The 23695-nt window shown below is 44.1% G+C and overlaps 2 protein-coding genes across 4 annotated transcripts in view; both read left to right on the top strand.

Annotated features, from left to right (window-relative positions):
- The first annotated feature begins 2653 nt into the window (after window positions 1-2653).
- On the top strand, window positions 2654-20542 carry LOC136713425 (matrix remodeling-associated protein 8). Of its 2 annotated transcripts, none has more exons than XM_066690497.1 (10): window positions 2654-3578; window positions 8908-8934; window positions 9217-9552; window positions 9647-9748; window positions 10703-11158; window positions 16452-16610; window positions 16774-16804; window positions 17672-17748; window positions 17978-18055; window positions 18343-20542. In XM_066690497.1, the coding sequence occupies exons 1-10, from the start codon at window positions 3527-3529 to the stop codon at window positions 18366-18368; spliced, it is 1344 nt and encodes a 447-aa protein (XP_066546594.1). In that variant the 5' UTR covers window positions 2654-3526; the 3' UTR covers window positions 18369-20542. The 2 variants fall into 2 exon arrangements, with proteins under 2 accessions (XP_066546594.1, XP_066546595.1); XM_066690498.1 differs by having other exon boundaries at window positions 2655-3578; window positions 9250-9552.
- Window positions 20543-22045: 1503 nt separating this feature from the next.
- The window catches only part of LOC136713424 (segment polarity protein dishevelled homolog DVL-1), a 33871-nt gene continuing 32221 nt past the window's right edge, over window positions 22046-23695 (top strand). The window contains exon 1 of one of the 2 annotated variants that reach the window (XM_066690493.1): window positions 22046-23534. In XM_066690493.1, coding sequence (XP_066546590.1) covers window positions 23365-23534 — 170 coding nt within the window. In that variant the 5' untranslated portion in view covers window positions 22046-23364. The remainder of the gene's footprint in view (window positions 23535-23695) is intronic. The other variant, XM_066690494.1, reaches the window with a different exon arrangement.

The raw sequence follows: 23695 nt of genomic DNA, 5'->3' as shown, positions 1-23695 counted from the left end.
ATAAAACCTTTGGCTCATTTTCTAGTGCGGCCCCCCCATTCCATTCAACCTCTGGAAATTGGCCCTCCATCACCAGACATTGGGAACTCCTGCTTTATATATATGAAATGCTTGGTCAAACTAGGAGCACTAACAGTGCACTAGGTGGCAGCAAAGGGTTTTTTCTTTTTTCTTCTTCCACTGTTTAACTTAAGACCTCTATCTAAAAATGCTATTGCAGATGGTTAGGTCAGGTCTGATGTATAAACTTAGCAGGCTCACTTTTTCCCCTTGGTTTTCTTCCGATATCGAAATACCAAATGCACGATCTCACCCTGCAACTAGAAGCCAGCGTGATGAATGACTTCGCTCCCCTGTCCTCCTTCCAAGGCCGTAGTTACAGACCGGGCGAGGGTCTGGGCCAAAGCCAGTGAACCCAGGAGAGCGATGTTTGGATCTGCCTGATGACTGCAGTATGTGCAGGTGAATCAAAATACCTGTGACTACGCCTTGAACTCCCCCTGGTTGAATTGAAATGATTGAGTGGACTGTTGAGGTTTTGGACTTCAGTCAGGTAAAAGGAGGCCAGATGCTGAAGCCATGTTACCAATTACACAGCTTATTCACTTCAACAGAACAAGACCCTTTCCGTAGCAGCAGCCAATCGCTGTGAACAGATGGATACAATGTTTTCCTCCTAGGATAGCGATTGTGGAGTCGCTGTGACCAGGTATTCGGTTGCTGAGCAAAGGAAGACGATCTGTTGGCCTCCCTACTTCCTCTCTCTGCTCTTCTTCCCTAAATCGGTGTGTCCTCTTTATACCTGACTTTGTCCAATCTCCACCCACATCCACATCCACGTCTTTTTCAGGTGTTTTTCCATGACTTTACTTCATGTTCTTTTCTCAGGCATCTATTTCTTAATTTCTTCAATGGCAATCGGAACTTGTATTCCTCTGTACAGGTGAAGCTTTTCTTGTGGTCATATTTTCGAACTACTGCTTCAGACGTTATTTTCACGTTATTACAGTTGGTTACAGCACTTGCAAGTTAGTGTTAAAAGAATATCAATATTTAACCATTCTCAGATTGCATGGTATAATGATGCATAAAACAGGATTTATTTAATAATACTTGACAGAACTAGGATTACCAGACTCTAAAAGCAGGTGTAAAACCTCATGGCAGCTTAACCTTAAAACACCAGTATATTCTCACCGGGGGGCACAGTGTTCCCATAGAGCATCCATTGTTCTCCGTGGAGTGTCCTGAGTGCGCTGACTTTGCAACATGCATGTTGTGTGTCCTGCTGCGTCCTGGGCCTATAAATACACAAGCTTCGGTCTGGAACCGGTGGAAGTTGGCTCTTTTTCTTCTGGCCCATGTACAGAACTGGAAAACTCCCAGTTTCACCCCAGCTGCTTGTGGTGAACTGACACGCACTCACATATGGTGAGTCTTTTGTGAGAGCACTCAGAATCTCCCCCATCTCTCTCCGGCTCCTGCGATCTCTGTCACCCTGTCATGTGTGCTCTGTGAATAAGTGGCTGTACACCACCGTGCAAACTGTAGCAGGGCTCAAACCCTTTTCCCCTTTAGTTTCCGCTTGGTTGCTTCCCTACATCCCGTCCCTCTCTTTAAAGTATAGCCTGTTTGTTCCAGGAACAGCTATTGGAAACCCGGCCAAAACTCTAGTCCAGAGAGTCCTCCCTCACTCCTGACCAGCACAGTTTTTGTGTTTATTAAAAGAAAGCCGTCTTTAAGAAAATACCACTTTGAGCAGATTTTCTGAACTGGGTCTAAAGAGAGCTGGGAAACACTGAGATGGGAAGGAAGGGTAAGAGGTTTAAAAGAACAAGGGAGTAAGTGACTTGAAAAGGTAGACCTATAACATCAAACACCAGTGATCTTATCCTGTGAACAGGGTACACTGGTTATACGAATATAATCCACTAAATTCTCACTCACCCTTCTACGTTTAGAACTAAATTGCCCCTCAAATGCAAGAAGATATCTTAAAAATAAGAACAAAATACATTTTAAACTCATGACATCTCTTTTCTGTGTTGAAAAATCACGTTTGGGCATCTCTACCATGAAAAGAAGCAAAACACCAGTGGACGGGTCATGCTTTAGGAACCCAGTCTCAATCTTCTTATGTATTCTTGTAAGAATCAGACCATGCAGTTTAGCCAGCGAACACTGTCTGAATATTCGCTTTATTCTGCCAGAGACATTTAATTGTTTCCTTAGGTATTTGCAACTGTGTACAGCGCTACCTCGTATAATTTTATATATTGCTGCAAATTGTGATTATTTTTGTGCAACATTTAAAGAAGTGCTTAGGTGGATAGAACACGATTGTGCGTTTTTCGCCTGGTTGTAATTTGAGTTAGAAAATTGCCATGACCCACTTAAATAAGATAGCGGGGAGCCTCTATAGGTACTTGGATTGTGGCTGGTGTCGGAGGCAGTAAAGTTTTATATTTACATCCAAGTCAGCAGAATGTGCATCACGTCTCGACATTGTTAGTAACAAAAAAGAAAAGAAAATTAAAAAGCATTGCTTTAAAAGTTAGGAAGCGGGGTTTAGTGAGAACTTGGAGGTGGGGGAGGGAGGTGGGGTATGGAAAGATAAAAAAAACTTGAGCAGCGAAAATATGCAGAGCAGGCTTGTTGGAGGAGGAGGGAGTCTGGACTGGGTTCAAACTGGGCAAAGCAACTTAAATGCAGTGCTTTTTTCGTGAAAATTAAAACCACACAAACAGGGGAAGAAGGACAAACAGACTAGACTGTACCTGAAGCCGGCAGTGAGTCAGGGACCCGAACAAATGCGTTTTGTTAAAGCAGTATATAAAGAATAGCTGAAAGGAAACAAACCAAAACCAAAAAAGTGTATTTTGCCTAATCTGTTTTTCAAGAGAAACAGAGAAAGAGTGCAGAGCATAAACAAACGCGCAGGCGATGCTGTTGCTGGAGAAGAAACATCTGTTTTACAAATGAACTTTTTTTTTGGCTGCAGAAAAAAGTGACTAAACACGATTTTGCAGGAAGGATTGATCTTGCAATGTTATTTGTTTGTTTCGTTTTAATTATACAGTGTGTCAGAATGAAGTGATAAAAACAACCATTATAGTTTTGAAGTGCAATTCAGTCTTACACTGAAAAGAAAAACAAAATCTTGGTCGAAGAACGGGAGCAAGAGTGAACAAAAAAAAAGTAGTCAAGGAAAGAGACAACGTGTAAGACACAAGTTGGGGCAGCTGAAGTCGGGTCCAGGAGGAGAGGCGCACAGCTGAGTATCAGCGCAGCGGGCGGAGTCGCAGGTCCGCAGCGGGACGGGCGCACGGAGCCGCATTACTGCTGCTGTTGCGGGACGACAGACAGCCGGTCCTCAGGGGGTTCAGCCCAGCTCCACAGTGTGCGAAATACTCGCTGCAGGGGCACCACTGCTCGTTGCCTATCAATTTCTATTGATATTTGATTATATCTTTTATTTTTTTTGTTAATTTTGTTACGCTTTAAAGTCCAACTTAAGGACTTGGATATGGAGACTACAAGAGGATGCATTCTCGTCCACCTACTTCTGTTATTCTATGGTAAGAATTCTTAAAATAGTATACATTATTATTATTATTATTATTATTATTATTATTATTATTATTATTATTATTAATAGTAGTAGTAGTAGTATTGCTATTGTTATTGTTTTTTTTATTATTGGGGTATGGTAATGCATTTCTTAGAACTAACCACAGAGGGCAAGTATTGCATGCAAATTATAAATATTATCCTTATGCTAGATGTTACTTCGTTGAGGGGAGATGAGATTTACTCATTATTTATACTGGTTAGACAGACCCACTACAAGTGTGTTAGTTTTACTGGTGTAATTTCACTACCAGTATTAGTAATATTGTAGTTGTAGTAGTAGTAGTAGTAGTAGTAATAAAACCATTATAATTAATATAGTACCATGGTAATAAAAGCATCTGATGTTGTGATTGGCTTGTATTATTGTTATTGCTAACTTAACTTTAACTAACTTTAACATGGATAAATGGTTTTAATGTATTTTCCATATTTATTCGTAATCTGTGTTGGTACTCATACGGTTACACTTAAGAAAACAGTTTAACATTCCTCAAGATACTTTTTTCCCCCTTTTCTTTTTACAGGAGATTACGTAAAACATGTGTTTTTATGTGTGTAGCTACGATATTATAATATAGAAAATATCAGTCTGGTGTTGTTTTATTTATAACAACGTTGCATTTGGATTAGATTTATTTTAAAGCAAACAGCAACTCTATATTTAATCGTGAGCCCGAGGGCACTGAAAATAATCGCCCCCTTAATTAGAGTAACTAAGGGCATCCTGTTCCTGCTGCAGACCTCGTTTGTTTAGAAGACTCGCCAGCGCGGTGCGCCTAAATTGGCAATAACTGGCAATTAATTTATCTCCAATTAGAAGACGATCTGAAGCAGGAAAAGAAAAGAGTGGGGACTACGGAGTATAATGATATGCCTTGTTAAATCCAATTATGTTGTATTTTGTCATATTTTATCTTGTATAAGAAACTGGGTCGACTGTACAATAATGATGATGATGAGGATCTTAATAGAAGTTTGAATTCTACCATTTTTTAATAACACTACCACTTCTTCAAAACTCTCTTGTCAGTGCGGGAGAGTTAAGTGTGTAAGTATGTGTGTGTGTGTGTGTGTGTGTGTGTGTGAGAGAGAGAGAGAGAGAGAGAGAGAGAGAGAGACAGAGACCTGATCCCCTTTTCATCTCATCAGTGTTTTGTTCTGGATGTAGCTGCAGTGCCAATTACAGCAGGACTGGCCGTGGCATGGCCGATCACAGTCTGACATCACTTGGCAAGCGGATCAATAGGGAGTGTTGTGTAGAGCAGTATGTGGTAGGACCTACCAGGCATGCGGACTGGGTGGGGGGGGTTGTATTGTAAGGCTTAACAATAGCTCATTTTATAGAGAATTCATTTGGTTAGAATAAAGAAAAAAGGACAAGGCCCAGTGAAAGTTGCAGGAGGAAAAAAGTAATGGAAACAGTAAAGTTGGGCAAGGAGGCTTGGAGAACCACAGCGAAGTGCATCACAATGCCAGTAAGAGCATTATGAGCCGATGGCATATTCAGAAACTATTCATGTGGCGGTGCCCCGCTGATACAAACTGCTATGCTTGTAGTTCCTGGTGCTCAGAAGCCCATGAAGTGAGTTTGGACTCAAGGGTAGGGCCTGCAAAAGATTAATTATTTTGCGCTCTCTAGTCGATGCGAGTCAAGAGAAGGGAAGGCTATGATAATGCTTCATTTGGCAAAAATAAATAAAAAGATGAGTACACCCCCTGATTCACCCCTGTTTCATCTGTGGACACAATTTGTTAAATAGGTGAGTCATCAATAGGAAGTTGTCCAGTCAGAGCCCAGTCCCACAATGCTGCTCAGTACCGGCAGATAGGTATGGAGATGTTCTGCCCCAGGGCCATTACAGCACATCACTGCTCTGATAACCCTAATAGTGCCACTGCAGTGCTGAACACTGGCTGGCATATTGGCACCTGTCCACTCCACTGTGGTCTCTCGGCTTGTGGCTTTTGGCAGAATGATTTGGATTCTTTACTGGCTGATGACAGAAATCCCCAGATGACTCGGTCCAGACAAATTACTTTTGCAGAAGCTCGGGCATCCTCCCTCTGCTCTAGATTGGATCTACGAAGAGCCAGTTATTTTTAAGAGGAGGATTGTTTATCTATGACACCCTATAGCAAATATCACTGGGAGAGAGGCTTAATACGATAAAGGGAACCAAACTAATTTGAACGACCTCAAACCTTGATGCAATGTATAGGTGAAAGAGAGAACTAGCTGTTCTACTTTCGGCTTTTATCAGTTTCTGGGATGTATCAGTAAATTGTATTTACTTAGAGACAGGACCATTAAAAACATTTGACAGTGATATATGTCACAGTAAATAAAACAACAACAAAAAACAAACAAACAAAACCAGTCTACGGGTTACAAGTTGGACAGAAAGTGCGGTCAAATGCAATACGTGTCAGAAAGTTTACCAACCTGTTTAAACTGGCTTGTGTCAAGAGTGACAGCTTGCTGATGCTTCACATGTTTTCAGAAAGTCAGGCTTTTATCGAGAGCAGACCTCAGCCATACTGGAACCGAATGGTGTCCAGATGTTAATTACCAGCTAGTATTCTTATATTGACGTTTAAGACTTTTTTTTTTTACGAGCGTATGTTTGAAGTTAGAAGTGGGGGTGGTGGTGAGGCAGTGGAGGGGGGGATCAGACAGGAACTGGTTAAGGGTGCCAGAAGAATGAGTCTCCTGTTTATCCCGGTCGGGGTCCAGATTAGCTGTACTTTTGGGGTCCTCTCCGTGTGGCGCGCACTGATTCAGAATGAGTCATTATGTGGCGGGGCGCTGTTAGGATGCGGTTGGCAATTCGGGCCATTCCTGTTATTACCGCCGTCAGAATCCTCATTACTACGATGGAGGGAGCAGAGGAAGGCAGGAAGGAGGAGGGGAGGGCTATGGAAAGGAATGGGGGAAGGCAGGGGGTGCAGACAGGTAGATAGCAGAGACCGAAGTGTGTTGGGGGAATGGTGGTGAGATGGAAAAGGGGATTTGGAGAGAGGGAAGGGATAGAGAAGAGTGAGGATGAAAGTGAGGCAGGGATATATTTTTGTTAATTGTGTTTTTTTGGGGAAAGAGGAAGCCGTGATGTTCTTGAATGCAGATTTACAGCTGGGGCCCCTACACTGTAAATTCTTGCATGAGCTGGCTCGACTCATGTAAGAATTTATAGTGTAGGGGCCCCAGCACACTGACCTATGCATCACTGGGGTGTTAGCACACATTCAATCATCAGACATCCAAGGTTAAAAACCCAAGGACTTCCAAAACAACTCGGGATGAGTGTTGCTCGTGTATGTTTGCTTCTACACACACAGCAGACATGTGTGACTGGCCACACACACCTATGCGATCGCTCCCTGCACATTTCTGTCCGCTGTCTCACCCCCACCCACCACACTCACACTCCGGTGTCAGTAGGAGACTCTTCCATCCCACTTTCTCTGTCTATGTCACTCTCACACTACCATGCCTTTTCTGTCCATTGCAGTTTGTTTGCTCTTTCAGGGATTTTTCCACATTATCAACCTGTTCAGGTTTCCACAGTGCTCCGCCTGGCTGTAACTACAATCTAACCAGGCCATGGCCATGTAATTTCACCTTTATCTTCCGACCGTGGGAACTTTTGGACCCAGCACTGGCCAGAACTGTGCCAGCTCGTGGCCACAATGTTTTACAGCTCAGAGTTGGAGTCATCTGACACAACGGATCGGCACCAGTGATTCGCCTGAGCAACTCCAATGCTATTTGTTGTGGCTTGAAGTCAGCCCAGAATTCCTGAGTCAGCTATTGTATGTCCGCGTGGATCACTCAAGAGAAAATTACAGGAATTTCTTTTTTGTAACAAAACAAGAAAAACAAGGCCTCTTGTTCCACGCCTAGAATTTCCCCATAATTTAAAGATCGAGCAGCTGCAGAACTACTATCAAGTGACCAAGGACCCCGGACAGATGCAATTATAATAATTTCTGTTCAGTTTCCTTGTGGGCAAATATATGCACAGACACACACAAACACACGGTTATGAGAAGTCGAGGGATTAGAGGTATAAGTATAGGATATGAAGAACTGTGGGTCTACAAAATGTGCAATGAACGGCTACAGAAGTGAAGCCCCTGGTGTAAGTAGTTTACCATTGCAACAACACAGGGAAATGTGTGAAAGAGAAGTGAAAACATTGAGAGGTACAGTAAACCATGATACAAACCACTTAAAAGTGAAGTATAGTCACAGGACAACCACCAATTGTCTGTACTAGTTTTGCTGTGGTTAACAAAGGGATTCCAGACCATATCAGTCTCTGGAATTGATCTTTGATTTCTCTCTCCAGCTGTCTGGACATTAAATTAAGAGAGACATATCGATTGATTGAATTTGAATGAATCGAGGTTAACAATAACAGTACATGAGTGAATGGAGCCCAGTGTGTGTGTTTACTGCCAGAGACTGTTAACTTGACTAAACCAAATTACAGATGAAAGTAGTGTGTGTGTGTGTGAATGTCAGCCTGCACAGAAGTGTCCCTTAGACATGATGCTGTCACACCCAACTGACAGTGCTTTTGAAGACTTGTTGGTGGATGTTAAATGACTCTGATGAATCAAGTGAAAAATACTGAAAATGTAGAACAATATGGACAAAAGACAAAATCCTTTTTACAGGAGAATAATAAGGCATTTAAACAGATGCTCACTCACTTCTCTCCCTATCACTCGCTTCTCTCCTTCTCTCACTTCTCTGCCTCACTCACCCTCTGCTCTTCTTACCTTCTGTTTTCTTTGTCCTCATTTCTCTTCCTCTCTCTGATCAAAATGCCACATTGTGTGAAGTGACAGGCAGATTGGTTGTAACCATACACTAACGAGGAACAACAGTGCATGCTGGGACTTGTTGTGTGTGTAAGGCCCTCAAACCTTCACTCCTTTGTTAGGGCTGACTGATGTTCAGTCATGAGTTCTGTTTGAGAGCATTGAAAGACACATTATGTCACATCAACGAAGGATGGCTTTAGTTTTTCTTCAGACAGACATTGATTGATTATACTTTGACCTGTTTAAATTCTACAGTTTAATCTGGTGTCATGTGCTACAGACAGCGGAGATGTTGGCATGGATGCAGGCGTGTTGTACAGTGCATTGTGACAGTGCCCTTGCCGTCCGTGTAGTACTGTTTGTGACACTACACCCCCCAGCATGTGTATCTCTTAAAGAGTGCGTTGCAGTGACACAGTGTCTCTATGTCTGCTTGTGTTTTAGTGCCAGCCACCTTCTTCTTCACAAACGGTAAGTACTCAGCTATCAGCACCCCGAGCTATACCTCACATACCTGCACACACATTGAGGTTTACATCTCTGGACACCCCCTTACAGACACACTAATGAATTCAACAAGAAATGCAGTGTAGTCAAACACTGATGTAAAAAATAATAATTGACCATTCATTTTGATTGAAGTGCCTCTAAAATATCAGAACAAAATGTTGGGAAAAGAGCCTGAAAGGAGGCAATGAGTATCAGTATGAATTCAAGTAATCTATCACACATGTGGGGCTCCCCCTGTTGAAGTTCTGTCCCAGGAGGTGTGTGTGTGTCTCTCAGTGGCAGGGCAGAGCAACGGTGAGAGTGTGGTGGTGGCCGTGCACAACATGAGCGCCCCCGCGGGCTCCACGGCGGTCCTCCATTGCCAGAGCCAGCGCATGGTGTGGATCCAGGACCGGCTGAAGGACCGGCAGCGTGTGGTGCACTGGGACCTGTACCGCCACGGGCCTGAGTACAACGTGGAGCGTATCCTGGACATGTTCTCCACCGGAGACCAGCGCATCTACAATGCCTACAACCAGGGCCGCGTGAGCATCAACAACACCGCCTTCAGTGACGGCAACTTCTCCCTCGTCATCAAGGGTGAGCTGACTGACTCGCAAACCGACCGACTGACTGACGGACATGCTGACCAGTCTCACACATCACACTGTGCTTTTCTCTCCTGTCTGGACAGATGTGGGCATGAGCGACAAGGGTATATACTCTTGTAATCTGCACCACCACTACTGCCACCTGTACGAGTCCATCAAAGTGCAGCTGAACGTCACCAAGTCAGGTAAGAGCCAACTGTCCCGCCTGTGTGCCGGTGAAAGTGTCTCCCTGTCTGACTGCACCCAGTCCCCCTGTTCTGTGTCTCAGAGTCCTGTCGTTCAGTTCCCGTCTCTCTCTGGCTGCTCCCAGTATTGACCGCCACTCTCACTCTCCTCTCTGCGCCTCTCTCTGTCCATGTGTCTGTCCATGATCCTCGTCATAGCGTCACTGTGGAGTGAGCAGGTTGGAGTCACTACTTTGGGATTCACTAATATCTCAGTTTTTGCCATTTAAAATTTATTATAAAAACATTATATTTATTTTTTTGTTTTAAGTTAAAAGTTAACAGTCCATATTACTTAACAATCTACAACATAGTTAACTAAGTGACAAAGTGTTTCATGCTCCTATTTCCTAAAATACGAAAATACTTTTTTACAACATTTTGTAAGGATGTGTAATTAAAAGTGTTTTCTGATATTTTATGTGAATTCTGCAATTCCCTAAGCATTACACGCAAGCCAAGCGATTGATGTGTGATGGAACCGAGCCCACATGGTTGCATTTAGCCGTGTTTAGTACTGGTGTTGTTAAAACACTGTATCTATTACGTAAGCTTATGAAATAAGTGTTGTAATTAAATAAAAGGAATACAGTTTAAACCATTATAGAACACAGATACTTACTGCATACACCGTGTCAGCTCTAACAGAAATGATTTGCTGACTGCTAATACTGGAAATGCTTGAGGCCAAAGCAAGTTTGATTTAACGCGGTTTCAGCTGTAACGCGGTGAGATTTTTTGGCTCCAGAGGACCGTGTTAAATCAGGGTACAATGAAAATCAGTGAAGAAGAAAAAATATATAAATACATATATTTGGATCAAAAAACAGGACCACCACTGTGTCAGTTACAGGGAATTTTGAAAATAATGATATGTCAATTCTGATCTCTCTCCGCTCACCCCTTTCCCCACAGCCCGCAGAGAGAAGAAGTTCTGGGACGGGGAGAAGGCTGTGTTCGTGGTGCTGGTGGGCAGCACGGTGGCCCTGCCCTGCGTGAACAGGAGGCCGGTGTGGACAGAGGGGCACAGTGAGGAGGAGCAGCAGGTGGTGCATTGGGACCGGCAGCTCCCGGGGATCAGGCACGACCGCGCAGACCGCCTGGTGGACATGTACGCGTCCGGGGAGCGCCGGCACTATGGGCCCCTCTTCCTACGCCGCAAGATGAACATCTCGGAGGATGCCTTCATCCTGGGCGACTTCTCCCTCAGCATCTACAACCTGCAGCCCCCCGACCATGGCATTTACTCCTGCCACCTCCACCACCACTACTGCGGTCTCCACGAGAGGAGGGTCTACCAGCTCACCGTGGAGCCCCCACTCGCCCCTGAACTTACTGCGGCCCCCCGGAGCCTCCCCAGTGAGGAAGCAGGTGAGTCCCAGCACCGCAAAAGAGAGACTTGACTAGAACACCTTCTAAATGAAATACAGCAGCTTTTCCCTTCGGTGTGTTGAAGAGCACAACTCCTAAAGTGACAGAGAAAGCGGTGGAGGTGGAAACTGAGAGCATGACGGTTCTTTATAAGCCAGGTGTGTGGAAAGCTAAGAGGAAAGGGAAAAACTAAGACCGAATATTTGTTTTATGCAGGTTGGCACTGGCTTTGGTGAGTCTCTGAGGTTTTTTTGGTTGACAGGGACAAATATTTATGTTTCCACAGAGGGAGAGGGAGACGGAGGCTGTGCAGAGTCTGCCATTCAGACATTTGCAAGTTGGTGTATTTTTAACCAACTGAAACCAGGGGAATACCACAACAGCAATCTGATTATACCAGAGTTTCATTGTATCTAAGAGACTGCGAATGTTTGTGTGTGTTTGTGTAGGATAATGATCGGCTTAGATCGTAGAGTCAAGCCACAGCAATCGAAGAAAAACCCACTGTCACAGAGAAAAGATGTAAGAAGTGGGCTGAGGTGAGGAGAAGCGGGGGAAAGAAACAGACAATAAGAGAAGAAACAAACAGGCTTTCATCTGCAGGGAAACCACCTCAAGTTCAAGGGAATCTTAGTTCTTGTTAAAAACAAATATATACAATATCTTGCAAACTTTCCACATAAGTCTCCTTTCAAACAAAACACACCCTTCTCTCTCTCTCTCTCTCTCTCTCTCTCTCTCTCTCTCTCTCTCTCTCTCCTTCTCTCTTTCCCTTGCATTTCTTTTGTTTCCGCTCACTTTGTTGGTCTCTCTCTCTCCATCTTTTTCTGGCAGCTATTCGGGTCTTCTCTCCTTTTCTCTGTTAGTCCCAGATGCCAAGTGTTTTCGTTACTCATCCAATTGCAGGAGGAGAGGAGGGGGGGAGTCTGGGGTTCCTGTGTTGTTATTAAAGGATTATAGTTATGTATTTTGTTATTTATGTCTTCCCGCAAAGTCAGCGCTTTTCTGCAGCCAGACACAGACCCCCCCGTTCAACGTCCCAGAGAGAGAGAGAGAGAGAGAGAGAGGGAGGGAGGGGGAGTGTGTTGCCTTAGGCGAACATTCATTTTAAACTTTTTTCTTTTTAAATCTTATTTAAACATCTCGAAGTAGTCTACCTGTAATGTTGATGCCAGCCTTCCATGTATTCCTGTCCCTCTTTCCCTCCTCTTTCCTCTGATTCTAACTCTTAGAGGGAGAGAGATAGAGAGAGAAAGAGGGAGGGAGAGAGAGAAAAGAGAGAGGGAGGGAAGAGACAATGTTCCTGCTGCTGAAAAACCACAAGTGCTCTCTGGGGAAGTGTTCTTATTTCACAGGAAGAGTTTATCATTTTTCTACAGTTAGGCAACAACTCGGTTTATGCAAGTTCACAAGCCTTGCTCTGAGGAATCGGAGAGAGAGAGAGGGGAATAGTGAGATTAACAGAGAGAGAGACGGGAGGGTTGGGGGGGCAGAAAGAAATGAAAACAAACTTTATCGTGTCCAGCCCGAGAAAGGGAGGGAGAAGGAGTCTGAGAGAACAGTCTCAATATTTTATCTTATTTTATATTTTATCCAGTTAATCCAGTTGTTTTATCAAATGGATATATATCATGTTTGTTTCAGGGTTTTATACAGGTGATAGCCTTAATTGTTTGCTTTGTTTTGAGATTTGCTACCTGTGATATAACGTGTAGCCAAGGCTTGGCGCTCAGGTTGTTGCTGGGTGTGAGAGAGGGATGGAGGAGAGGTGGCATCCGATTACAGCAGGGCTTTAAATGACGCGATTCTCTGGGTTTGTTGGAGGCTTAGGTTCTTTTTCGGTGTCTTCCGCAAATGACATTTTGTGCAAACGTATCTCCAAAGGGAGCCGTTATTTTGGCAGCACGCCCTGTTGTCTTACCGCTGTGCTGCTAAAAGCCTTCTCCTAACAAGCACGCCCTCGGGGGGGGGATTCACTTCACTTTTTATGAATCCTAACGTCTCTATGCAAAGGCAAAGATGCTTCAAAGGTGTGGGAAGGTCATTTTCAGGTCATTTTCCTTCCTCTGCTTTGTGGCTGAGGAATAGTATTCCTGATGGAAAACGAAAGGGGAGCAGAGAAAACTATCCTAGTGGTTAGTGAATCAGGATTCTCCACATTTGCTAAAAAAAAAAAATTATATGGATTCCTATCTCTAACAGCCAGAGGTAGTGAATTCCATAAATAATATAATAGCTCATAACATCAGAACAGGATAGAGAGAGCCAGCAGTTTGATTGCGTATAAAGCCGGCGGAGTGAGAGGCATTGTTATTTTTAATCACAGTAATATTTGTGTTGTGGCTTTTGGAGAGTATGAGTGACTCAACAAAAGGTCAATGTAAAGTATGTTTACAGTCTGGGAAAACAGCTGGATTTGTATTGATGCAAAGGGAGGTTGCATGAGAGACTGTAAAACAAAAGATAAAAATGAACAGACACCCATTCCTTCTGTTCCTTTCCATCTTGTTTCTCTCCATCTCCTTCTCTGGGTCTGTCTGGATCTATTCCCCCTCTCTCTCTCTCTCTCCTTTTCTGTGTGTCTTTGTATCCCCCCCCCCCACACTCATTAGTGTGTTATCAGCAGGAAGTAGAACTGAACAGCATCTGGATAACATCTGGCAAGCTGTGAGACATGAAAGGGCACAGCAGGGTGGCTAGCAGGGGTGCGAGGTCAATACTGGCAACTGTGTTTGCTTGTTCTGCTGCCTACCTGCCTGCCCTTGTTGTCCGTCTCACCTGCTAGTCAAACAGGACGTGCCCGGTCAATGAGACGTCTAGCGGAGAGGGGAGCTTTGGTGGAAGGAATGGCCTGTTCTCGTACACATTCGTTTTTTCTGTTTTTAGATATCTATATTTTAGATACCTAGATAGGCCAGTTAAGTTTTCCACTCTTCCTTGCTTCCTCACTGACTCACTCTGGCCAGTGCACAAGTGAGTAGAGTGACAGCGGCCGTGTAACCGTCATCATGTGTAAACCCTCCCTTGGGCTCCCGAGAATGAGCAGATCCTCTGGGCTCGGAGTCTCTTGGCTCGTGGGTTTGTCCTGTGGGGTTTTGTCGCGTGTTTCAGCCGCATGAGTCAGGCCCTTCGGTGGTTGGCCTGCGGTGGTGCTATGAGACCAAGGTCAGAGCTCAGATTCCACACCTGCTTCTATTTTGGTGATCTGGGGATGAGTAGGCCTTGATGACTCCTTCATAGTTGTGTAAGACTGTTGTCATAGCTGGCACCTGACACCCTCAACTTGATTTAATTTTGTGGAGAAAGTAGTGAAAACCCCACACCCGTCAATAGCCACTGGTGGCCTGTGCTAGGGATTTTAGGAGTAATTGGAGATTAAACTGCTGTTCACAGGATACTGCGGAAACATGAGTTGGGCCAGTACCATTCGCATGGCCCCCGGCCCCCACTCTCCTTTATTCTGCTCTGTGCTGGGAATGAGTTGGCAAAGAACAGGAGAGAGCAGAGCGTGTGAGCGTGTCTGAACTGGCCAGTGTCAAAGACTTACTGACCACTCTGTGATTTGTGTGGAGTTTGTGTTTTGTGTGTGTGTGTGTGTGTGTGTGTTTTTTCTGCTCTTTGTGCCTGGGGGAGAACAAGCGCTGACATATCAGGTACAGCATAATGACAGTGGTCTGGACAGCCTCTGGGGGCTGATTACACTCCTGGGAGAGTGCTCTTCAAAGCAGCGTAATCCCACTCGTCCCCTATACTTTTATTACAGTCTACTCCAAACCGCAGTTTCACGGCGGGTGGGTGTTTGAGAGACGGGGGGGATGTGTGTTGAGATTTGTAACACGCCTACAGCAGCATCCGTCTGCAAAACACAAGGTTACGCAACAGGCATGTTTTTGTTGAGTAATGCAGGGGGCAGTGACTGAGATCCACTTCACAACAGTGCTGTTAGCCGATTGTCTCTTTAAGCGGAGGTCAGAGCAGAGGGCTTTTGGAGAGGATTGTCTGTCTTTCTGTCTGTTATTTTACACCCACTGCCTCTCTGTCTGTATAGCCATTGTGAGCAGTGTCAGAGCCCTGGCACTTACCACAGGCTGTTAAATGGATTGATTTGGTACAATTCTGGTACCTGCTCTCTGCGTCTCCACATAATTAGATCATTGAATGCAAATGGTTGAAAAATCCTCACTCATCCCTTCACACTTTTGTCTCTCTCTGTCTCTCCCTCTCCCTCTTCGCTTGATATGCTTGTTTTTCCGGCGTGTTCAATCCATAGGCATTGCATCTCGTTAGGAGCCCATCGCCGACGTTTGATGTGTGCGGCCATCACAAGCCAAGCCCATTGCATCACTTCCTGACAGCTGTTGTTTCGCTTGTATTGGATTTGGACTTGGAGAAAGAGAGGGGAGAAGAGTAGGTTAGAGGGAGCGGGGGGGGGTTTGTGGATATATTTTGTGCTGTTTTTTTTTTTAACCTTTTGGAAGGGAAGGAGGAGGCGGACAGAAATAGCAAATGCAGTCTTTTTCGACTAAGCTGAAAACAATCCTGCCTCCCACCCTCCCTCTCACTTTCTCTGCCTCTCTGCTGTTTTTTCGTGCCAGGAAAAAATCACTGCATGACTTGAGGTCTGGAACTCATTTCATCTCGGAGCTGCAAAACTTTTGGACACGCTTCTGCAGCTAGCCCCCCCACAATAAGAGTCGCTGATATAACGAGTAGGAAACAAGGGAAAAGAACCAGCTGATCTGGTTTTCAACTCCACACAACCCCAATACATCACTGACAGAAAGGAAAACTGTTGCTCAGGAGATGCAGATACGAGCGATTCTTTATTCATGATGCACACGGCGGGCTCCAATCACAGAGACCGGCAGACCGACCTCAGACATGTAATTTCGTTGACACTTGTGGGATGTGCTTCCTATAATACGGTCTAAAAAACCCAGTTTGATTGGAAAGGCCATTTCTTGCTTAATTCCCAAGTCGATCTCATTTCAGACATCTGTGAAGGTCAACATCCCTTGGTTTCCTGATATTCTTCAACTATTAACCCCACTCTTCACTTCTTACACCACGTATAATATACTTTTTGTACCATATTGAGTAAGAGCAACACAGTAATCTAATAGGATCAAATTGCAATTACATTTTTCCTTCTTCAAAAGGAAGACAGAAGCGTGAATGGCTCTTAAGACTTGTTCTCTCAAGAGTTGCCACTGGTGTGTCCCATGTTGTGGGTCATGGAAGATAAACTTGCCCTGTTCAGGTGTGTGACCTGTAAATACTTTACCTTTCCCAGGGTCCAATGTTGTGGAATTGCCGCCTGTCATCAATGTCATTCTGCCGGAGCGTCGAAGTCACTTTCTGCAGCAGCTGGGCTACATCCTGGCAACGTTGCTCCTCCTAGCCCTTATTGCCACCGCGATCATCCTGCTGACCCGACGACGCAGAAAGAGAGGTGCGTCTGTGTATCTCCGTGTCCGGCAAACAAATATAGAGCGTGTGTGAAATTAATTGTTACTGAGGGCGTGTGTGATTTTGTAGATCTCTGTCTTTGTATCTGTCTGTGTATCTGTGTTTGAATCATTCTTACATATGTGCCTCTCCGTGTCCCTTTTCAGGACTGGAATATGACCTGCGCCAGTCAGAGAGGTGAGGGTCTCTCCTTACTTCTCCGTCACTGAGCCACTCCCGGGCCGGTGTAACTGCTGCATGGATTTAGCGACCACAGTATTAACCATGATACAGTTTCTCTGATTTCCTGTATTCTAGTTTCACTTTGACCGTTTCAGCTCCGAATGCAACGCCTCATTTATGCAAAAATATAAATCCTGGCAATCTACCACGATGTGCAAATATTATAATGAAAGAAATAATGTCTTAAGAATCCTGTGGGGATCATCACCAAAGACTTCTCGTCTGATGACAATATCCTCTGTCAGATTCCAGAAATAACATCTCTTCTACTTGTTTAGCTGAAAATGTCGCTGATGGATCTGCTCCAGGCTTCTGTTGTGTCTTTTTATGAGAGAATATTATCATTCCAAAACAATCCATGTTATGGAATCTCCAGATTCTCCTCTGGAACTACTGCAGCACAGCTGGGATCAATATATTTCATATAGCCTCTTCGCTCAAACAAGACAAGTGCCTTCTCCAGAATATTCTAACCTAAGTGCATGGACACCGGCGTCCAAGAAATCATGGAATTTAAGGGTTCTCTGTTTTAGCACAGTGAGACCTTTCTGTATTTCACCCTTTTACAAGGCCAGCTCAAACTGGATTTTATTAAGGGCTGGCGTTTCCCATTTCCACTTTTGTTCAGGCATGCGCAGGCTGTTTGTTGAATCCCTCTCACAGTAGGCCCCATATCAAGAACCTTAAAACGTCCTGGTAATAGAGGGCAGTGTACAGAGAAAGGAGTAGAAATGACACAAAAGGTGCCACCACGCTCACAAATATGTGCTTTTAAAAAGAAATATGACAATGATAATGATAATAACCGTAATATACCTGCAGGCGCCAAGCGATGGCCAGTGAGTTTGAGGTGGACGCTACAGAGATGAAGATCTGCAATCATGAGGAGATCCGGCTGGGTAAGACATATATCCTATAGGCTGGACTGTCTACTATCTCGCCTGTGCCATCGCTAGCTGTGGGCTGGGGCACTGCTGCGGCCGGGCCAATGAGGTGGCAGTGTAAGGAGTGGATTGATGCTTTGCTCTTCATTTTCTAGGCTTCATGCAGCCAGACATCACAGACATGTTGTTAGTGACTATTGTCCTGTGTGTGTTTGTAAATTATCTCTTTCTCTCGCTGCTCTAGACTACAAGAATAACATCATGAAGGAAAAGGCCGAACTGGCCAAGCTCCCGCCCCCCAAAGTGATTGACTTGGACAAAGGTAACTGCGGCCGCAGAGTCTCGAATGGAGGCGGGGTCTAGCGGGGCGGGGCGGGAGATGGGCGGCTGCTGAATTGAATAGGATTGAATAGATGGAGATGGGCGGACATTTCTAGTTTAAAGGGAAACCCGGGGTGTGACAGCTATAGGCATCAGTCTTAATCATATGGAGAAGCCCTATTATCATTTCATTTCAAAATCATTTTAATAAATGTTAGTCTTTTGAGACCTGACCCACTGATTTAATTCCACTGACACTAACTCTCTCACTTTCTCTCGTCTTTACAGAGATGGAGAGAACTGCCTGGAAGTGAGTGATGGAAAGCCGCTGGCTGGCCCAGGGCAGACACCAAAGAGAAGAGATATTTTGAGAGAGAGAGAGAGAGAGAGAGAGATAGGTGTGAGGGGGGGATAGAGAGGGAGAGGGGAAGGGGACTCTAACATCAGTGTGTAGGCCGTATGCTGTTTCAGAAATCTTCCACTGTGGGATACTGTTTTTTCTATTTTTGCTCCAGGTATGAGCTTGGTTTTCAGTGACACTTCTGGGCAGTAGATCTATTATTCCTGAATTATCGGCATTGGACTAACTGTATAGGAGCCATCTAGATTGCTTAGTATTTTATAGACGATCGCACCAAAATACTCATACGCATATATATATATATATATATATATATATATATATATATATATATTTTATGTAGCAGTAGAAAATTCACAACTGCTATGCTGTAGACATGTAACAAATACTGTATTTAAAAAAAACAGAACAAAAAACACAATATCCCATATTGCATAGTTTTATTCTGTGGCCATCTGTTCTCTGAACTAAGGGTGATTCTTTTGCCATTGTTTTCAACTGTATTGTTTTTGTAGAGATGAGATGAGGTGTCCATATAACTTTCCTCATGGCATATCTGGAGCGGATCAGAGTTCATTATTGATGATGCTCCAGAACTGATTTTCAGATTAAAACGAACACACTTCGTCCCAGGAAGCTGCTGTAGAACCCCTGCCACCTTTTTTTATTCGTTACTTGACCAACACATATTTTGTGTGGTTTGTATTTCTGGGTGCCTCTTTTTCCACCTGCTAGAGGTGGCGGTCCTGTGTGAAAGCCATTGATTCTGTGAGGTGTTAAACACCGTGATCGGTTTTCTAGTTTCGATTCTCATTGAGATCAAAGATAAGGTTTAGTACGTGGGCCCTAGACAGCCAGGGAAGATATTACAGGAGATCTAACTGAACTGGGTGGCTAAATTAAGATCCTTTAAGATTCTCTTCTACTCTTTATATCTCATTCACTGTCAACTTTGTGTCCATCCCTTCTTCACTGATTTGTTCAGTAGCGCACGCACGGTGTAGTCCTTTGTGCTCGTTTTGAAGCAGTCTGCGGTCACTAACACACAGAGTCGGGCTCCTCTTATCCCCTCTCCGTCTCATCCCTATCATCCCAGCTTTCTTTTTGCATTTTAATTTGTTTATAGCTCTTGTTTATCCCCCTGCTGATGTATGTTTCTTTTTTATGGAGTGTTTATCGATTTAAAGCTTTTTTGGTTTGTTTTGTAAAGAAAGAAAAAAAAAGAAAGGATGATTTTATTGTGTTTAATCTAAGCTTTATCTCCAAGCACATCTTCTGGTGCTGTGCATTTCCCCCCTGCTCTGCCTGCCAAACCAGAACATTCTCCACACAAACTGCGGATGACACGGACGTACACACACAGCGAGAGACAATTACCAAACGCAGGCTTGACCGCTGCTCTCAGGCGTGCGTACGGATCGAACCTGCGTTTGATCCAACCGACGTCTACGAGATGTCTGTGAGGATCGTGAGTTTTAAAGTCAAGGAATGTTGTTACTTGTCAGGGGGGAGAGGTGGTGCGAAGATGAACGCGGGAGGCATGTTTACCATGAGGGCTGTTCTACATCTATACTAAAGCATGTATCTCCATTTGGTATTGATTTCAAACATTTCCCACAATGCATTTGGTTTGAAAAAGACCCTTCATCAGGGTGAACACAGCCTTTGGTCTGCGATACTGGAAGAGCAAAAACCAAAAAAAGAAGGTGACTGGTTTCTCTTGGGTTTCCATTAAAAGGGTGCACAGATCAGGCCAGCCCCGGACTAATTCTTGTTTTGTTTTTGATTGATATAATTCTGTATGACCGAGATTTGCTCATTTTACAAAATAGGACTGCCTTTATCCGACTCAGCCGTCTCTCTGATCGAGGGACTCTGGGCCTTTTTAACCTGCCTCCTATGACTTTGCTATGAGAAAACTTAACCTCTGTCACTGGCACCCTTAGATGAACAAAATGGCATCACTTCTTGTGCGTGGAAATTCTGCAGCTTTCTGATTGGTTCTGTGCAAAGGAAGGGGAGGAGCAGAAGGTGTCTTTCGAGGGTGTGGGGATGTTTTAAATGGGCAGAATGCAACAAAACCGTTTGTGTTTAAAGGAGTACAATAAAAAACAGCTGGATTCTGGACTCTTGGTGTCTGTATCTGTCAAGTCAATCATCCGTCTTTCTGTCCGTCTCCGTTTCTAACCTGGGGAAATGCAAAGGCTGCCTGTGCCTCTTGCTGTAACAGGTCCTCTCTCTGCCCCGCCTGTGTGAATGTTCATTAATGGCAGAGGTATTGAGAGAGAGTGTGTCTATCTCAATCCGTGGGACGTGGCGGCTGTGGGTGGAGTCCAGGCACCCGCTAGCCTTTGCCGGCCTGTCTGTTCGTGTGCGTGTGCCGGTGTTACTGGAGACCACAAAGAGGACTGAGGCACAACCCCTGGGGTCCCATCTTGATTGTTGCAGCTAATTATGTGCAGGGATTGATATTATTCAATTTTATTCCAAAAATACTATATTTTAACTTTTTATAAAGTGCCATATATCTAAATAGTACAATGTTGTAAATGTCTTGACCAACCACTTGAGAATTAACACCATCCTATATAATAAATGCATTGGTATAATTTAATTGTTTGTTTCACTGAAGCTTTTCGGCCAAGGCCACAAAGTCAGTAACAGAAGCACAGCCCATCACAGTCCCTAATAACTCCCTCAACCCAACTTCACTGCTCTGTGGATTGTGCTGGTAATAAAAATAAAAGTCGGCTATAAAATACCTGTACTGTCTGTGTTGACGAGGGTCATATGAAGTAAACATGTCTGTGCAGCAGGTCAGGCATGCAATATGGACATACCCTGACTGGTACTATAATGAAATCATTGTCTTTGTCTCTAGAGTTTGGGGTTTGTGCAGGAGCAAATGTTAGTTTTCTTGCACACGACGCACACCAATTCAGAAAGCAATCCCCCTCTCTCACTCTAGACTGTTTTTCTTCCTTTAATCACAGTTATGAACTATAGACGTGTATTTTCCAAATCATAAAAAATGGCTAAATACGTCACTGGTCGTCAATGCCAAGTCTGGGTGTATTGCTTGGCACTGTGCGTCAATAATGAAGAATGGGAAACAAACGGGACACATTGCGAAAATGAGTTTGGCATGACGTCATCACCCAGCCAGGCCGCCACCCCGCCGCGGTACCGCAGATCGCCACTGGGAGGCGGCAAAGAACTGTTGCGCAGATTTCCACAGGTCTGCGCAGAGCTGCGGAATCCCTCCAATCCCATTGGTGGAGCAGCGCAGACCCGTGCAGAACTGCGGAAATCTGCGCTACACCAGCGCGACCTGTTTGCGGGGGATGCGACTCCGATGGGACAGGATGTTAATAACAGGGGAGTGAGAGGACGCAGAGAGAGCAGGCCTTCTAATCGGTCATATACTTATGCATCACATTCGCTATTTTGTAATATAAATAAACATATCAGACAATGTAGAACTTCCCTTTCCATTGTGTGTTCTATTGAATGGACAATAATATGTTATTATATTATTATAAAAAAATTGGAGTGTTTATTTATACTTGCATATATTAAATCATGTGTAAAATCACTGCGAAACATGACCTTTATTGATATTGGTATTGATGTGGTACACAATTTAAGTAATGGACATTTCGTCATTGATCCAGGTTTCAACTTCGGGAATGAATGAAGGAATCCATGAAGAAATAGAGAAATCAAGAAAACGCCTGCTATGCTGTCTGCAGGTGTGACGAGAAGCAAATATATGAAAATGATTACAGAACATGTTTTTCAGCAGGATGAGTCTGTTCAGCTTCTCCAGGTTATTTGTACTGAAACACCGCCCTCTGCTGTTTATAAGGGGAAACTACAGTAAATGCGATAAACTTTACCCTTTAAACAGTCATTTATGGAATTATATATGGAATAAATATTATAAGATTATAATTATTAGGAATACTTATTTATGGCAGTCGAAATTGCAAAATAAGTACTTTAGTTATTTATATAATAATGGGGATGATTACATAAAAATGTATCCGTGATATGAATACAAATCTCGCAATTCTTACATAATTCAATAATTAGTGTCACGTTTTTACTGGCTGTTTTTTCTTCTGTTTCCTTGAGCCCGGGTGGGCGCCTGTTAAAGGAAATTTGTCAGCCCAGCAAACTCGCACAGGTCCCAGGCAACACACCACAACACCTCCGTATATCGGAGCAAAGCAGCGCATTGTCTTCTGTAAGGGCTTGGTCACAGGAGGGTGTTCCCATACAATATGAAATGTTGTATAATAGACATGCAAACATACATACTTGCAAATGCACAATCGCGTATCATGCATTGGGGTTGCAGTAAATGCATTAATACATATATTGTCCAATGCGGGAGATTATATAATGTATTTCAAGAAGCATCCATTACATGTTTAATACTGTATTTATCTTTTCTATGGAAATCGTTCTAGATAGGCAGGTTGCCTTGAAGGCGCACAGACACTTTGTAAATTGCAAATAGGAACAAGTGTATCTGCCGACCCCCCCGTTTGTGCGACTGTGCAGCACACTTGCAATACAGGGCTGCACCCCTACAGCCGCAGTGCGCCAGACCGGCCGCACGGTGGCAGCACCGGCGAGGGAAAAGGCTGGAAACCCGTATCCCAGCTCCGTCTCTCAAGGATGTGAACCGTCCCTTCCTGTTTGACTCCAGCCTGGGAGACACAGGAGCTGCGCTGGAGAGACACCCCGGGCTCGACCATGTCTGTGATCCTGCTGTCAAAGGCGTGCTCGTTTATGCTGTAGCGTGCACGACAACAACAGCAGCCGCGTCTATTTATTGCAACCTTTCATATCGCCGTTTTATTTGTGATATTGGATATTGCACCGCCACAGCCATTTTTCATTTTTTTCTCCATTTCAATGATTGTCCTGTTCACATTCTCATGGCGGAGACTAAAATAATCTATCACATAGACGAAGAGGAGACTCCTTACTTGGTGAAACTGACAGTTCCTCCCGAGAAAGTCACTTTGGCAGATTTCAAAAATGTCCTCAATAATCGCCCGGTCAACAGCTACAAATTCTTCTTCAAATCCATGGACCAAGACTTTGGGTAAGTCGTTTGTTCTCCCTCTGTCTGTTCTCTGATCTTTTTGGGGTCTCGATCCAGTGTGTTTCTGCTGCTGTTCTGCCAGCACGTCCGTCTCTACCGCGACACATAATTGCACAGAATCCCACGTTCGATTCGAATGTTCGTATTAATTAGTTAATTGA

Source organism: Amia ocellicauda, chromosome 18 (genome assembly GCF_036373705.1).
Source record: "Amia ocellicauda isolate fAmiCal2 chromosome 18, fAmiCal2.hap1, whole genome shotgun sequence".
In the NCBI taxonomy this organism is placed as follows: Eukaryota; Metazoa; Chordata; class Actinopteri; order Amiiformes; family Amiidae; genus Amia; species Amia ocellicauda.
Note: the sequence above shows the minus strand (reverse complement) of the source record. Positions and strands in the feature narration are given on the sequence as shown.

Bases quoted from the DNA above. Each gene is read 5' to 3' on its own strand.
- LOC136713425 (XM_066690497.1), top strand. From the start codon at position 3,527: ATGGAGACTACAAGAGGATGCATTCTCGTCCACCTACTTCTGTTATTC. The intron at 16,611-16,773 runs GTGCGTCTGTGT...GTCCCTTTTCAG, and splicing joins CCGACGACGCAGAAAGAGAG to GACTGGAATATGACCTGCGC. The intron at 18,056-18,342 runs GTAACTGCGGCC...TCGTCTTTACAG, and splicing joins AGTGATTGACTTGGACAAAG to AGATGGAGAGAACTGCCTGG.